The 18,615-nt window shown below is 37.9% G+C and overlaps 1 protein-coding gene across 1 annotated transcript in view; it reads right to left on the minus strand.

The window, feature by feature from the left end:
- The window catches only part of LOC144256259 (uncharacterized), a 461,518-nt gene extending 445,070 nt beyond the window's left edge, over positions 1-16,448 (minus strand). The window contains exons 1-4 of the mRNA XM_077801355.1: positions 16,326-16,448; positions 14,509-14,589; positions 8,868-9,017; positions 2,227-2,353 (exon numbers count right to left, since the gene is read on the minus strand). Of these exons, the coding sequence (XP_077657481.1) occupies positions 2,227-2,353; positions 8,868-9,017; positions 14,509-14,589; positions 16,326-16,379 (412 nt within the window). The 5' untranslated portion in view covers positions 16,380-16,448. The remainder of the gene's footprint in view (positions 1-2,226; positions 2,354-8,867; positions 9,018-14,508; positions 14,590-16,325) is intronic.
- Positions 16,449-18,615: the final 2,167 nt, after the last annotated feature.

An 18,615-nucleotide genomic window follows, 5' to 3' on the forward strand; every position in this document is an offset into this window, starting at 1 on the left:
GTGTCAGTTGATTGAACACTCTTGGGCATGCTGTTGTTCAAAAATTGAACAGTAAAATTAAAAGATGCTTATACTACTTAAAGTTAACAACAGGCTCCAGGTAATATTTGTCAAACTCCCGTTGTTATTTATTTATTTATTTATTTATTTAATTTTTTACAGAGAAATCTATCCTTTAAATTGTATGAATATCCCACAAAATACAAATATAATTAGAAGAATATTTCCCTGCTAAAAAATATACTAAAAGTTACAGCATTCAATTGTAAATGCAGGCATGGTGTTAGGTACATGGAGTTCTGAGTGAGTGTGGTAATAAGCCCTCACATCAATAGCAAATTAAAAACATTGCACACCAGTGTTGTTACCCTATTATATAAGAGAGCCATCATGGGGGATGCAAACCAAATATTCCTTGAGAAGAATGGATGAGACAATTTGGAATATAGAAACTATAGAACTTTGAAGTCTAATTATATATTTTACAAAATGTATGTACAGTAGGTTAACTGAAATATGTCACAGAAAGAATATCGCAGAATTCTATGAATATGACATCTCTAAACTAAAAAAGAAGCTTTCTGAACAAAAGAGAATGGTTTTGTGATGGGGAGACAGAAATGAGCCCTTGCTTCTTAGGAACTGATATTTTTTTGAGATGTAAAGTTTTTAGAGTTACATAGCATAACAATTTGAATTAATGTTACTGAACTGTATATTTAAAATTTTGGAGACAGTAAGTTTTATTATGTAGTTTTGATTACAATAAAAATTAAAAGATAAAGAGATTTGCAACATTTCTCAAGCTACATTTAAAATAATGTGGTCTTCATCCTATAAATAAGAACAAATTCATCAATATACAAATGATGGGCATTCATGTAATCTCAGCTACTAGGAAGTCTGAAGCAGGAGAATTACAATTTCAAAACATCCTCAATAATGTAGTGAGAACCTCTCTCCAACTATGAATGAAAAGGAGCTTGGGGTGTAGTTCAGCTTTAGAGTATCACTGCCATCAATCCCCATTACACTTACATATAGACAACTTCAATTTCTACATACATGGGCAGAATGAAAACCCAATCAAGATAAAATACAAAAGTCATAGACAAAAGGGGTTTAATATTTATACAAGCAAAAGCACATATAACATTATTGGCAATATCAGCCAGGGTCATGCATATCGTAATTTGTGAAGCAATTAACTGATATGAGGAAACTCAGTCTGTAACAGGGAACCTACTGGACACAATGAAAAAATAAAGAAAAAAAATTAACCATCCAAATTGTAAATATCCACAGATGTATTATTTTACAAATCCTCTTATTCAACTACAACTTACACCATCTCTCAAAAGAGCAGTCTTTGCTATCTTGACATTCATTCCATGGCAGATAATTTCACAGAAAATCCATTACACATATTCAGAAAAAATTGATAAGGAAATTTTAGTGAAAAAAATGTACAAATAAGATCAGAGAAACTGACTTATGATAGTAATGTATTACAATGGGTTGACCTAGAGGTCTCCAGAAATGTGCAAAAATTTCCTGTAAATAATGGGAGAGAGGCTGGAGTTGTAGACTAGTGGTAGAGCACTTGCCTAGCACATATAAGGCCCTGGGTTTGATCCTCAGCACCACATATGAATAAATGGGAAATTCATTAACAACTAAAAAATATTTTTAAAAATTATGGAAGAGCCGTCAGATAATAATGACACTCAAAAGGCAAGGGGAGTGTTTTGTTGTTAATTTGCATGTAAGGAGACATTACTAGAGGAAAAGCTGGAGACTAGATAACTTTGAAGCACAAAACACAGGACAGATTCTTCTATGATAACAAGAGAAAGAAATCAAAGCTTCTCAAAAATCTTTTCTTCTGGATAACTTCTCAATCAACCTTTTTGAATTTAGGCTTCCTCCTCTACTTCAACTATGTCCTCAAAGCTATATGTGGGCCACAGGATTTGACATCACAGCATTCCTCTAAGTCAACCATATGTCAAGTGAAGGATGTATATCATGCCAACAAAGGTAAACATTAAGGATGAAAAGAAACATCATTAACATTTTCTTGTCAGCACCAAGAACTTGCCCATCTTTTTTACGGAAAGCATGAATCTGAATCTCTTTCTTATGGTGAAGTTCCCAAAAGATATACTTCAAGGGAAGAAAATTAAATAATGATAAATAGGAATTTTGAAGGAAAGTTATGCTCACCCACAAAGACCAGGTTGCTGTAGGTCTCCAACATCACTTCTCTATATAAATTCTGCTGAGCAAAATCCAGGCATTCCCATTCCTCCTCAGAGAAATCAATGGCCACATCCCTGAATGTCAATGTCTCCTGAAATAAAAATTGTTACATCAATAGAACTTGGACCAAACCATTATTCAGTTTTTAATTTGAAATAAGAGTTAGTAGAATTGCCTGTCATGTAGGAGAGTGACTTTAATTATGTAATAAGATACTTTACAACTTTACATTATCTAATTAAGAGAAAAATATATAAGTCCAAAAACAGTATATATACTCCATATCAGAGTGAAGTGAAGGATATATACCATAATCCAAGCACTGAATAAAAGTCCAACTCCTAACTCTTCTGCCATCAGTGAATGTGAAATTTGGCAGACATTCCAGATGCAAATAAGACTTGTCAAAGATATACTCATAAGGTAATTGTGCCCAAGGGAGACAAAAAGAGTGGTAAAAAAGCTTTTGAAAACAGTCTGGTTGCTATTCTCTCTGCTTTGTATCCATGAGATAGATTGAGCTCCCCAATACAATTAGTTTCAAGTACGATCCATGACACATTCCCAATGTGTAAAATATTCATAAAATATTAATGTTTAGAGACATGTAAAGTGACACTTCCACCTCGTGAAAAGACAAACTTGAAATATTTCAAGTTCTATAAGCAGTTCAACGAGTGAATCAATTTGGTACAAAAGAATGAACGATCGGTTATAGAAGACTTCAAGGAGGAGATTAAAAAATTCTTAGAGGTAAACAAGAACATGGACACAACATATCAAAATCTCTTGGACACTATGAAAGCAGTACTAAGGGGAAACTTCATAGCATGGAGTTCATTCCTTAAAAGAAGAAAAAGTCAATAATTGATCTCATACTTCATCTCAAAGCCCTAGAAGAACAAATCAACAGCAAAATCAGTAGAAGGCAAGAAATAATTAAAATCAGAACTGAAATTGAATTAAAAGAAACAATTAAACCTTGAAAAAAGTTGTTTCTATGACAGAACCTTAGCTATGCTAATGAAAAGGAGAGAAAGTTCAAATTACCAGCATACATGATGAAAAAGGCAATATCACAACAGACACTAAGAAATAGAGAAGATAATTAGAAATTATCTTGAAAATGTATAACCCAATAAAATAGAAGACATTGAAGGCATCAACAAATTTCTTAAGTCATATGATATTCCCACATTGAATCAGGAAACATACACAATTTAAACAGACTAATATTAAATGATGAAATAGAAGCTGCCATCAAAAGCTCACCAACCAAGGAAAGCCCAGGACCAGATGGATACAGAGCCGAGTTCAACAAGACCTTTAAAGAAGAACTAAAAAAGCACCAATGCTCTTCAATTTATTTCAGGAAACAGAGAAAGAAGCAGCACTTCCAAACTCATTCTATGAGGCCAATATCACCCTGATCCCAAAACCAGGCCGGGACAAAGGAAAGAAAGAAAGCTTCAGGCCAATATCTCTAATGAACATTGATGCAAAAATTCTGAATAAAATTCTGGCAAATTGAATACAAAAACATATTAAAAAGGTTGTACACCAAGATCAAGTGGGGTTTGTCCCAGGGATACAGGGTTGGTTCAACATATGGAAATCAATAAAGGTAATTCATCACATCAATAGACTTAAAAATAAGAAACATATGATCATCTCAAGAGACACAGAAAAGCCATTTGACAAAATACAGCACCCTTTCATGTTCAAAACATTAGAAAAACTAGAGATAACAGGAACATATCTCAACATCATGAAGGCTATCTACACTAAGCCTCAGGCCAACATCATTCTAAATGAGAAAAATTAAAGGCATTCCCTCTAAAAACTGGAACAAGACAGGTATGCCCTCTTTCACCATTTCTATTCAACATACTTCTTGAAACAGTGGCCAGAGCAATTAGACAAAAGAAGTTAAAGGAGTAACTACAGGAAAAGAACTTAAATTAGCACTATTTGCTGACACTACGATTCTATAACTAGAAGACCCCAAAAGCACCACCAGAAAACTTCTAGAACTAAAAAATAAATTCAGCAAGGCAGCAGGATATAAAATCAACACCCATTAAACAAAGGCATTTCTGTATATCAGTTAGAAAGCCTCGAGAAGGAAATGAGAAAAACTACCCCACTTACAGTAACTTTAAAAAAAGAAAAAATAAGATATTTGGGAATCAACAAAAGAGGTGAAATATCTATACAATGAAACCTACAGAACCCTAAAAAAAAAAAAAAGAAATCAAAGACGACCTTAGAAGATGGAAAGATCTACCTTACTCTTGCATAGGCAATATTAATATCAAAATGACATTACCAAAAGCACTATACAGATTTAATGCAATTCTGATCAAAATCCCAATGATATTTCTCATAGAAAAAGTAAAAGCAATCATGAAAATCATCTGGAAAAATAAGAGACCCAGAATAACTAAAGCAATTCTAAGCAGGAAGAGTGAAGCAGATAGTATCACTATACCAGATCTTAAACTATACTACAGAGAAATAGTAACAAAAACAGCATGGTATTGGCACCAAAACAGCTGATAGATTGACCAATGATACACAATAGAGGACACAGAGACTAACCCACAAAATCACAATTATGTTATATGAGACAAAGGTGCCAAGAACATGCATTGGAGAAAAGATAGCCTCTTCAACAAATGATGCTGGGGAAACTGGAAATTCATTTGCAAAAAAAAAAAAAAAAGAAAAATGAAATTAAACCCCTAACTCTCACCATGCACAAAACTCAACTCAAAGTGGATCAAGGACCTAGGATTTAAACCAGAGACTCTGCATCTAATAGAAGAAAAAGTAGGCCCTAATCTTCATCATGTGGGGCTAGGCCCCAACTTCCTTAATAAGATGCCTATAGCACAAGAATTAAAACCAAGAATCAACAAATGGGATGGATTGAAACTGAAAAGTTTCTTCTCAGCAAGAAAAAGAAAAACAATCTGAGGTGAACAGAGAGCCTACATTCTGGGAGCAAATTTTTATCCCTCATACATCAGATAGAGAACTAATGTCAACGGTATATAAATAACACAGAATGCTAAGCACAAAAAAAAAAAAAAAAAAACAGATAATCCAGTCAAGAAATGGGCCAAAGACCTGAACAGACACTTCTCAGAAAAGGACATAGAATCAATCAATAAATATATGGAAAAAGGTTCATCATCTCTTGCAATTAGAGAAATGCAAATCAAAAAATCACTCTAAGATATCATCTCATTCCAATCGTAACAGCAGCTATTTTGAAGACCAACAACAAGTGTTGCTGAGGATGTGGGGGAAAAGGTACACTCATACACTTCCGGTGCAATTGCAAGTTGGTGCAGCCAATATGGAAAGCAGTATGGAGATTCCTTGGAAATCTGGAAATGAAACCACCATTTGACCCAGCTATTCCTCTTCTCGGACTATTCTCAAAGGACTTGAAAACAGCATACTACAGGGACACAGCCATGTCAATGTTTATAGCAGCACAATTCAGAATAGCAAACTGTGAAGCCAACCCAGATGCCCTTCAGTGGATGCATGGATAAAAAATATGTGGCATATATACACAATGGAATTTTCCTCAGCAATAATAAAACCATGGCAATTGCATGTAAATGGATGGTATTGGAGAAGTGAAGTTAGTCAATCCCAAAAAACAAATGCTGAATGGTTTCTCTTATATAAGGAAGCTGAATATAGTGGGGTAGGGAGGGGGAGCATGGGAGGAATAGATGAATTCTACATCTATTAGAGGGGTGAAAGGGGAGGGGAAGTAGATAGGGGATTAGCAGTGATAGTGGAATGTGATGACATCATTATCCAAAGTATATGTATGAAGACACAAATTGGTCCAAACATCCCTTATATACAACCAGGGATATGAAAAATTGTGCTGTATATATGTAATAAGAATTGTAATGCATTCCACTGTCATTGTTTTAAATCAAAAAATAAAAATAAAAAACACTCTTCAGCCTGTGTGAGGATCAAGGACAAATCCTTTCAACCACTCACCAAGACACTGAACTGCATTGTTTTTTTAGTTCTCAGCTGCAGGAAGAGCAGGAATATATGTGAATTTCAATACCTGACACCCACTGGGATATATTTGGGTGAAATACAAGAGACAGAACATGGATGGTAGGTAAGGTGCAGAAAATCTGGGAGGCAGAAAAAAGTTATCATGAAAGCAATAGACATTCTCAAGCTCAGCAGGTAGTACCTGTGATGACAAATGTCAATCCCAGCCTAATTCTTGCCTACATTAACACAGACCCTCACTTCATGCATAGGGAATACTGGTCATCAGCAATTTAAGAGGTATTTAACCAAATTTAATATCCTACACAACGTATTTTTGCAATGCACATTTTCAATAAAAGTCACACAATTTTTACTTCAATATTGAGTTATTTAATTTCTTTTACATTTGTTATGATTTTAGAGTCAGCTGGGTAATTTTTACAAAATGACTTTTGGATTTTGGCCTCATTATTTTGAATCTGCAGACCCACTGTGGAATATTGTGGTTTTAACAAAATCAAACTTTTGATCATTGAATATTAACTGTTTTCCCAATTTGTTTCCATTTTTTTTTTTTGCATTTTACTTTCCCCTTTATTTTTACTTTGCAGTGAACAGTTCTTTTGTTATTACTTTCATTTTAAATTATTTTTCCTATATTTGTGAATGGATTTATGCCTCAATTTTAACACTGCCCATTGGTAGTGTGTATAAATTATATGACTTAATGTTGACCATTTAACCCATAACATTATTGAACTAATTTAGGTCTTATGTTTCATTAGTGCATGGAAATTGCTTAGAAATATTATAGAAATAAGAATATCATCTGCATATGCTATTTGACTTTCGATGTATAAAATGCTGTTCAATATCATCAGAACAATATTTAGATGTCAGGAAACCATACATTTTTTTTTCCTTTTTCTAAAACTAAATTGTCAAACACTTAGGTTCTCACCATTAAATATGAAAACAGTACACAGCTGCCCTTTAGTGGATTGAAAAAGAATTGTCCTCTGGTCTTAACTGGCCATAGATTTACAATAAATTACATAAGTATGTAATCTGCCAAAAGCTTTTCTCTATCAAAATGATTTTTGGAAACTTACATATTATCCCTCTTGGTCATAAAGTCCAAACTTTATTTTTGTTTTTATTCTCAGTTTTCTAGGGGTTTGAATATCTGGGTCAACATCTATAGGAAGATGGTCTGCAATTTCCATTCTTTTGTTGTGTTATTTGGTATTTCTGGCCTTACAGAAAGAATTAGTCCATTTTTTTCCTTCTATTTTTAGATGAAATCATGAATTATTCTTACCGATCTCTTATTACATGATTGCCAGAAATCACCTGTGAAGGCGCCTTCTTTTTAAAAAATGTGATTACTGTTTGGTTTTTTTGGTGGGTTGATTTTTGGAGCTGGATTTTTGCCAGGTTGGCCTCACATTCCTTAGCCCAAATCCTCCTCCCACTGTAGCCTCACAGGTTGCCAGGACTAGTGGCGTGTGCTACCATGATCAGCTTTTCAGCTGCTCATAAAAATATCTGCAATTAAGTTAAATGTTAATTTGTAGGTCTACTTTATATTTCTTCACATCTGGGTCTACTAATGTATTCTATTGATTCCTGAAGTAATTTTCAAAGTTGATGATTATCTTGCAATTTATCCATATGTTGTAGTTTTCCAGGCTTCAGACTTTCTTGGCAATTAAGGTGGAATGATGAGAAAGCACAATGTGGGGAAATGAGAACCTGGCATTTTGTGAATTGAACAATGTCTCAGGATGCCTGTGCAGGACAGAGAGTGTGCACACATAATCCTGTGAGATAAATGAAGCAGAGAAGCTAAAGTAAATTATAATTTTAGTTAGCCTAATTAATATTCTTGAGTAGGTTTTATATGACTTGAAACACTTGTTTAATTTTTAGGGCAGAATCTAAGTATTTTACCATATTTAAATTAGGTTATTAAAGGTTTTTTTTTTATTTTTGGTGAGTTGTATAAATTTCATATATTTTGGATGTTGAGCTTTTATCAGACATGTGGCTAGCAACGATTTTCTTTCACCCACAGTCTACTTTTACATTTCATTGATTGATTCCTTTGCTGCACAGAAGCATTTTTAGCTTTATATAGTCTCATCTATCTCTTTATTTTTCCTTGCACATTCTCAAGAGGTTCTATTTAAAACCATTGCCAACGTGAATGAAAAAAATTCTTCTCATTTTCTTCTAGAATTTTTATGATTTCAGGTTATATCACAATGAACTATAACCACATGCTTGTGGGCTATTCTCAAAATGTTGGTAGGTAACACATACTGCAGAAGATATGCAGAAAAGGAAACACTTTGACATCCTTGCCAGAAATATAAATTTGAATAGATATTTAAAAAACTATAAGGGCTATTTTTCAAAAAAATTTAAACTAGAGATGCCATATGACCCAGACATTTTGTTGAGAATATGCCTGTATTTTTCAAGGTTCTTCAGAAAATGAGAATAAAATACATAAAAATGGATGTGTGTATAGAAGGGAGCTTCTTATATTTACTCACATAATCATGGGAGGAATAGTCACCAAATGTTTGCCTGCAGGATGGCAACACTGGGAAACTGGTAAGAGCTTGGTCCAAGATGCTGGAAGCTTCATACTGTGAGGAATCAAATGAAGCAGCTGTGGTCCAGGACAGAGGACTTAAAAGACCCTGGTAAATGAAAAAACAAATAACCCAATCAACAAATGGGCCAAGGACCTGAACAGACACTTCTCAGAAGATATACAATCAGTAAATATATGGAAAAAGGCTCATCATCTCGAGCAATCAGAGAAACACAAATAAGAAGTACTTTAAGATATTATCTCACTCCAGTCAGAATGGCAGCTATCATGAAGACACACAATAAGTGTTGGCGAGGATGTGGGGAAAAGGTACACTCATACACTCCTGATGGGAATGCAAATTGGTGCAGCCAATATGGAAAGCAGTATGGAGATTCCTTGGAAATCTGGGAATGGAACCACCATTTGACCCAGCTATCCCACTCCTCAGTCTATACCCAAAGGACTTAAAAACAGCACACTTCAGGGACACAGCCACATCAATGTTCATAGCAGCACAATTCACAATAGCTAAACTGTGGAGCCAACCTAGATGCCCTTCAATAGATGAATGGATAAAGAAAATGTGGCATTTGTACACAATGGAATATTACTCAGCAATAAAAGAGAATAAAATCATGGCATCTGCAGGTAAAAGGATGGCACTGGAGAAGATAATGCTAAGTGAAGTTAGCCAATCCCCAAAAAAAAAATGCCAAATATTTTCTCTGATATAAGGAAGATGACTATACTGGGGTAGGGAGGGGGAGCATGGGAGGAATAGATAAATTCTATTTAGGGCAGAGGGATGGGAAGGGAGAGGGCAGGGATTAGCAAGGATGGTGGAATGTGATGGACATCATTATCCATCCTACATGTATGAAGACATGAATTGGTGTCAACCTACTTTACAGAGATATGAAAAATTGTGCTGTACATGTGTAATAAGAATTGTAATACATTCCGCTGCCATATATTTTTTATAAATTAAAAATTTTAAAATTTTTGAAATGAAAAGCTGGCTCTTTGAAAAAAAAATAAATATACTTGATAAACCCTTATCCATGCTAATGTAGAGAAAAACTCAAATTACTAAAATCCATGATGAGAAAGGAAATATCACCATGAACACTAGAGAAATACAGAAGATAATTAGAAATTATTTTGAAAATTTGTACTCCAATAAAACAGAAAATACTGGAGACATCAATAAATGTCTACAATCATATAATTTAACCAAACGGAGTGAGGATGATATACACAAGTTAAACAGAACATTTTCAAGCAATGAAATAGAAGACACCATCAAAAGCCTACCAATGGGGGGGAAAAAAAAAGCCCAGGACTCAATGGATACAAGACCGTTAAAGAAGAACTAACACCAATACTCATGAAATTATTCCATGAAATAGAAAATGAGGGAGCACTTCCAAACTCATTCTATGAGGCCAAAATCACCTTATTCTAAAATCAGACAAAGACACATCAAAGAAAAAAGACTTCAGACCAATATCTCTAAAAAACAGATGCAAAAATTCTGAATAAAATTCTGGCAAATCAAATACCAAAACATATCAAAAAGATTGTGAACCATGATCAAGTGGGATTCATTCCCAGGATGCAAGGTTGGTTCAACATATGGAAATCAATAAAATCAATAAAAATCATATGATCATCTCAATAGATGCAGAAAAGCATTTGACAAAATACAGCACCCCTTCATTTTTAAAGCACTAGAAAAACTAGGGATAACAGGAACTTGCCTCAACATTGTAAAGGCTATCTATGCTAAGCCCCAGGCCAACATCATTCTAAATGGAGAAAAACTGAAGGCATTCCCTCTAAAATTTGAACAAGACAGGGATGCCCTCTCTCTCACCACTTCTATTAAACATAGTTCTTGAAACACTGGCCACAGCAATTCGATGAATGAAATTAAAGGAATAAGTAGAGGAAAACAAGAACTTAAATTAGGACTCTTTGCTGATGATATGATTCTGTACCTACAAGACCCAAAAAACTCCATGATAAAACTTCTAGAACTAGAATTCAGCAAAGTACCAGGATATAAAATCAACACCCATAAATCAAAGGCATTTCTGTATATCAGTGACAAATCCTCTGAGAAGTAGATGAGCAAAACTACCCCATTCATAATATCCTCAAGGAAAAGATACCTGGGAATCCCCATTCATAATATCCTCAAGGAAAAGATACCTGGGAATCAACAAAAGAGGTAAAAGATCCATACAATGAAAACTACGGAACACTAAAGAGAAATCAAAGACCTTAGAAGGTAGAAAGATCTACCTTACTCTTGCATAGGCAGAACTAATATTATCAATATGACCTTACTACCAAAAGCACTATACAGATTTAATGCAATTCTGATCAAAATCCCAATGACATTCCTCATGGAAATAGAAAAAGCAATCATGAAATTCATCTGGAAAAATAAGAGACCCAGAAGAGCCAAAGGAAACCTTAGCAGGAATAGTGAAGCAGGCGGTATCGTTACACCAGATCTTAAACTATACCACGCAGCAATAGAAAAAAAACAGCATGGCATTGGCACCAAAACAGGCTGGTAGACCAATGGTACAGAACAGAGGACACAGAGACCAACCGACAAAATTACAACTATCTTATATTAGACAAAGGTGCCAAAAACATGCACTGGAGAAAGGAGAGCATCTTCAACAAATGGTGCTGGGAGAACTGGAAATCCATATGCAACAAAATGAAGATGAACCCCTATCTCTCACCATGCACAAAAGTTAACTCAAAATGGATCAAGGACCTAGGAATTAAGGCAGAGACTCTGCATCTTACAGAAGCAAAAGTAGGCTCTAATCTTCATCATGTGGGATTAGGCCACAACTTCCTTAATACGACTTGTAATCAACAAGTACATGAAAAAATGCTCACCATCTCTAGCAGTCAGAGAAATGCAATTCAAAACCACCCTAAGATACCATCTCACTCCAGTAAGATTGGCAGCCACTATGAAGTCAAACAACAAGAAGTGCTGGCAAGGATGTGGAGAAAAGGGTACTCTTGTACATTGCTGGTGGGACTGCAAATTGGTGCGGCCAATTTGGAAAGCAGTTTGGAGATTCCTGGGAAAGCTGGGAATGGAACCACCATTTGACCCTGCTATTGCCCTTCTCGGACTATCCCCTGAAGACCTTAAAAGAGCATGCTACAGGGATGCTGCCACATCGATGTTCATAGCAGCACAATTCACAATAGCTAGACTGTGGAACCAACCCAGATGCCCTTCAATAGATGAATGGATAAAAAAAATGTGGCATCTATACACAATGGAGTACTATGCAGCAATAAAAAATGACAAAATCATAGAATTTGCAGGGAAATGGATGGCACTAGAACAGATTATGCTTAGTGAAGCTAGTCAATCCCTAAAAAACAAATACCAAATGTCTTCTTTGATATAATGAGAGCAACTATGAACAGAGCAGGGAGAAAGAGCAGGAAGAAAAGATTAACATTAAACAGAGACATGAGATGGGAGGGAAAGGGAGAGAACAAGGGAAATTGCATGGAAATGAAGGGAGACCCTCATTGCTATACAAAATTACATATAAGAGGTTGTGAGGGGAATGGGAAAATAAACAAGGAGAGAAATGAATTACAGTAGATGGGGTAGAGAGAGAAGATGGGAGGGGAGGGGAGGGGGGATAGTAGGGGATAGGAAAGATAGCAGAATACAACAATTACTAATTGGGCATTATGTAAAATTGTGGGTGTGTAACCGACGTGATTCTGCAATCTGCATTTGGTGTAAAATTGGGAGTTCATAACCCACTTCAATCTAATGTATGAAATATGATATGTCAAGAGCTTTGTAATGTTGTGAACAACCAATAAAAAAGAAAAAAAAAAAGACTTGTATAGCACAAGAATTAAAACCAAGAATCAATAAATGGGATGGATTCAAACTAAAAAGTTTTTTATCAAAAAAAAAAAAAAAAAAAACAAGAGAGCCTACATCCAGGAGCAAATATTGACCCCTCCCACATCAGATAGAGTGCTGCAGTCTGGCTGGGCACAAAATAACCGAGCCACCACAAAGCCTTGTGGATTCAAACAGCAACTCTTTATTCCCAAACTCTCACCGGCACTCTACAAGCACATTCTGGGAACACACTGCCTCTACCGGGCTCCGCCCACCAATTCTCTCAGAACCTAGGGAGAACTCAACAGGAACTCCAAAGAGCAGGCGCCTGAGGCAGCAGGATAAGCCCTAATCCTGGAGCCGCCCTATTCCAAGCAGGATCCACCCTAAACATGGAGCTGCCCTATTCTCAACAGGATCCACCCTAAACCCAGAGCCACCCTAATCCCTGAGCAGGGTCACCTTTCAACCCCAAAATGCCATGCATCATTCCTACTTGGCTATGGCTCTCAGCAATAGAGCACTAATCTCTAGGGTATATAAAGAACTCAAATATCTTAACACCAAAAAAAAAAAAAAAAACAAATGGGCCAAGGACCTGAACAGACACTTCTCAGAAGAGTATATACAATCAATCAACAAATATATGAAAAAATGCTCATCATCTCTAGCAATCAGAGAAATGCAAATAAAAACTAAGATATCATCTCACTCCAGTCAGAATGGCAGCTATTATGAAGACAAACAACAATAAGTGTTGGCGAGGATATGGGAAAAAGGTACACTCATACATTGCTGGTGGGATTGCAAATTGGTGCAGCCAATATGGAAAGCACTATAGAGATTCCTTGGAAATCTGGCAATGGAACCACCATTTGACCCAGCTATTCCTCTTCTCGGAATTCACCCAAAGGACTTAAAAACAGCACACTACAGGGACACAGCCACATCAATGTTTATAGCAGCACAATTCATAGTAGCTAAACTGTGGAGCCAACCTAGATGCCATTCAGTGGATGAGTGCATAAAAACAAATTTGGCATTTATATACAATGGAATATTACTCAGCACTAAAAGAGCACTAAAAGAAAACATGGCATTTGCCAGTAAATGGATGAAGTCGGAAAATATTATGCTAAGTGAAGTTAGCCAATCTCAAAAAAACAAATGCCAAATATTTTCTCTGATATATGGGGGTGACTCACAGTGGGGTAGGGAGGAAGAGCATAGGAGGATTAGAATAATTCTACATAGGGCAGAGGGGTGGGAGGGAAATGGAGGGGGAAGGAGATTAGCAAGGATGGTGGAAGGTGATGGTTATCATTATACAATGATATGATCGACATCATTATTCAAAATACGTGCATAAAGACTTGAATTGGGTGTCAACATACCTTACATACAAAGACAGGTGAAAAATGGTGTTATACATGTGTATTAAGAATTGTAATGCAGAAGAAATGAGTACATGTATAATGGCATAAGATGATGTGAATGTACTTTATATACAGAGATATGAAAAATTGTGCTCTATGTGTGTAATAAGGATCATAATGCATTCCACTGTTATCATGTATTTAAAAAAATAATAAAAACAATATATAAAATTAAATCATGACCTAAAAAATATCCTAAAAAAAGAAAGAAATTGTGATAGGATGCATGTGGTGCTACATACCTGATATATCCAGTGGTCTGGAGGCTGAGGTAGGGGGATCACAATTGTGAAGCTGATCCCAGCAACTGAGTGAAACCCTGCCTAAATTAAAAAAAAAATATATACATATATATATACATATATATATATGGAATAGTAATTTTAAAAAATTAAATTAAGAAATAAATTAAAAATATAAATTTTTAAGTAAAAATTTAAAAGGGGCTGAGGATATAGTTCAGTAGTAGGACACCCTGGAAATTCCATCCAGAAATAACCATTTCTGGCAATCAGCCACATTTTTTTTTTGCCATATTGCATACAGTTTGACAAATACTATGAAACACATATCAGTTTTATATCGATCATATAAATGTCACATTTTGCATATCACCATATTTTTAAAAGGACACCTGCAGAATTTGAAAAAATGCAAATACAGATCAGCACATAAGAGACTGAATGATAAAATTCCTCCTTATAAAGATGGCCACTTCCCTCAGGTTCATCTAGGATAACACCCCATCAAACTTTCAGCATGATTTCCTTTTCATTGAAGAAGGGACCAGAGCAAACAGTTTGAAAAGTCTCCTGGAAAGTTAAATTGAATGAAATTAGCCAAGAATTCTGAACTCTAAGAGCAAAATCAGGAACTAACATTACCAGGCACTAATGCATGTTATAAAATTATCATATTGCAGTAATTTGAGGACCAAAAAAATTCAAAATGCAGAAATTTCATAGATGACTCCATATGTATGTAAATGTCAATTTTATTATGAAGTGCAATGAAAAGGCCTAGATAAATGCAACCATCTCCTGGAGAGGATTTGATGTGAGTGAACAAGACAACCCAGCATGAAGGGAGGTGTGGGAACTGGAGGCCCAGAGCACTGGTAGGGCTTGGGTGGAGGACGTGCGTGGTACTGGATTATACTCCAGCACCCTGAAGAAGCACATGTTGAGCAGGATTATGTTTCAAAATTATACCAGAATAGGAGGCTCCTGGTATAATTTGGTATAACTGTTACAATTATCAAGGAATCATGATGTAAACAGAGTCCACCCACGAACCCACGTGGATGTAAAAATCATACACTTAATTGCAATGGAAAAGTCATTATCAATCAAACCCTAACCAGGCTACCCTCAGCAACTTAGCTACACCTGCGCTCAGAATAAAAACTAAAAACTACCAGGGTCAGAGCTGAGTGGTAAAGCACCCTTCTGTTAACTACCAAAACAAAAAACAAACTCCACAAAACTAGCTCAGGAATAAGCGGATCCCTGCACACCACAGGTCCCCTCCTGCAGGAAAACGGGGTTTGGAGGATTTTGCATTTTATTTAGAGGCAGTTTCTCATCTACCTGAGTCTCTAAGTGCCTCGCCAAGTTGCCAAGGCTGGCCTTGACCTCGCAATCCTCCTGCATCGGCCTCTCCCTACCCTTCCCAGCCTCTGGGATGACAGGTGTGTGCCATCGCTGGGCTAGGAGATTGGATTCTTCTAGTGGTCCCACCTGTCAATCACCTCAGCCCCCGAAGAGGCCAGGCAGCCCCGCTCACCTGCCACAGAAGACTTGAGCAGGGGCTAAGGCTGCCCCAAAGGTATGGGGAGGCCGCGAGGGGTCTCCGCAACTGTCACGCTCCCCACCCGGCTGGCCAGGGGGACTGAAGGGCACTGTCCCCGAGGGGCTCAGGCCTGCTGCCGCAGAGAACGCCCAGAGTCGGAGTGGGCCAGCTCAGGCTCCCGCCACTGCAGGTCCCGCAGGACGGCCTCCCTGCCTGGCCTACCTCCCAAGCCTTCCTGTCCAGGCACCAGGTGCCACTGCACACTCACCATTTCCTGGTTCCCAGCAGCCAAGCCTGCCCTGAGGAGCTTCGGCCCCTGCATGGCAGGGTCACCTGGGGTCCTGGGCAGGAGCAAAGCCTGGAGTCCAACTGCAGTAATCTGAGGGGAACCGCGGACCGCAGAGAAATAAAACTCTTCCGGATCGCGGAAGCCCGCCCCTTGCTCGCTGGCTGCGCTCAGGATTGGACAGCGCTCAGGATCGGACAGCGCTCAGGATTGGACAGCGCTCAGAACCGGGGCTTCTGATTGGACAGGGAGTCAGTCAGTCTCCGCTTTCCCCAGCCTGAGCCCAGCCAGCCTTCTTTTTGAGTGACAGGGGGGTGATATCCGCTCCAGGCAAGAAGGAGACCAGAATGGCAGGGTTGGGCTGCAGCTTTTTTCTTTTCCTTTTGAAGTCTGGGCATTGGGTTAGGGTTAGGGTACCAGAATTCTAAGTTCTGTTCGGTTCTGATGTTAGGAAATTGAAGTCATTTCTTGAAAGTTTCACCACACAAAGTGTCTTTGAGCTGCCGACTTGTCTCTGTTTATCTGTGCAAAATTCTCCAAGCAGAACTGCCCTTTCGCCCCTTGGGAACTGTCCAGTGCATCAAGGCCTGCGCTGGTTGAGGCTCATGGGGGGCCAGGTAGGCCCCCTGGAGGAGGCTGCACCCGAATGGCAGCATGAAAGCTGATGTTCCTCCAGCTGAGTTGAATCTGTATCTCAGCCCACGTTGAGGCTGGAGGCAGAGTAAGGAGATCAGCACAAAAGAGACCCCCAGAGTGCAGACCTGGGTAAACCCCAGCTGCACTGGGCTCCCTAGCTCTTTGGCCACTGGGGGTTGAATTCAGAGGACTCGACCTCTGAGCCCCTTCCCCAGCCCTAGCTTGAAGTTTAGAGACAGGGTCTCACTGAGTTGCTTAGCACCTTGTTTTTGTGAGGCTGGCTTTGAATTCCCCATCCTCCTGCCTCATCCTCCCCAGCCACTGCAATGACAGGCATGTGCCACTTTTTTCTTTCTTTCTTTTTGAGAGAAATACCTGTGGCGGCCACAGGATAACAGCCTTGCACAGATCAAGGCGACCCTGGGTGCTCTCCCTGGTTCCTGCCAGTTCCCTGGATCCCAGGCAATGGGATCCTGCCTCCTGCTAAAACCAGAGACACCCTGCCCAGATGTGCATCCTTAGTATCAGCTGAATACTCTGCACTTGACAAGAAAGAAGATGCAAACAAAGTCAATGTGTTTCCAGAGAGATTTCCGAGTCTTGTCCCCCCAATTCAGTGGTGAAAAAAGTCACATAATACAGAGAAGACTTCTTGTTAAGAGGGGCTCAAGGGTCTCTCTCTTTAAGGAAAAACAATTTGCGTTTGATTGGGAGTCCAGGAAAGACAATTCCTGGTTTTCCTAATATTTTAAATAACTCCTTAGACTTGAATGCACCCTGCTCATCTCTGCCTTAGTTAACCGTGGAGGTCTCAAGATTACCCGCCCCCTGTGACCCCTGCACCTGCAGATGAATGGGGGGTTCCTATCTTCTCCTTGCAGCACCCTGAACCTCCACCTTCCCACAGGCTCCAACACCTTTGGCAGCATCCAATGGGGGAGTGGTTTAGAAAATTCTGGAATGTACCTAAAGACATTTCCTCATCCAGCTATGATGCTATCAATTTGGTCCCATGGTCCTTTTAGTACTTTTAACTTTTTCTGTTTTATTGGTTCTTCTTAGATATAAATGACCATAGAGTCCATTTTGGTAAAATTATCCAAACATAAAATATACCTTATTGTCCTTAGGACCCCATTCGTGTGGGTGGGCAAGATGGGTGGATTCACTTAGGTATTTTCATATATTTGAATAGGAACATTATAGTCGATTCATGCTACGGTATTCTCTGTTCTTATCTCCTCTCCCTTCCTGTTGTTCCCCTTTGTCTAATCTACTGAAATTCTCTTCGTACCCCCCACATTCCTTGTGATGTAGATAACACATGTCGGGGAAAACATGTGACCTTTGGTTTGGGGGGATTGCCTTATTTTACTTTAGCATGAGAAGCTCCAGATCCATTCATTTACTGGGCAATGATATGAAGTCATCCTTTTTTTAAACCTGAGTAATATTCCACCTTGTATACATACCACAATTTCTTTATCTATTCATCTGTTGATGGGCATTTAGGCTGGCTCCATAGCTTAGCTATTGTGAGTTGTGCTATCATAAACATTGATGTGGCTGTGTCCCTGTAGTATGCTGATTTTATCCTCTGTATTTATGCTGAGGATTGGGATAACTGACTCAGAGG

The sequence above is a fragment of the Urocitellus parryii genome, chromosome 7 (assembly GCF_045843805.1).
Source record: "Urocitellus parryii isolate mUroPar1 chromosome 7, mUroPar1.hap1, whole genome shotgun sequence".
In the NCBI taxonomy this organism is placed as follows: Eukaryota; Metazoa; Chordata; class Mammalia; order Rodentia; family Sciuridae; genus Urocitellus; species Urocitellus parryii.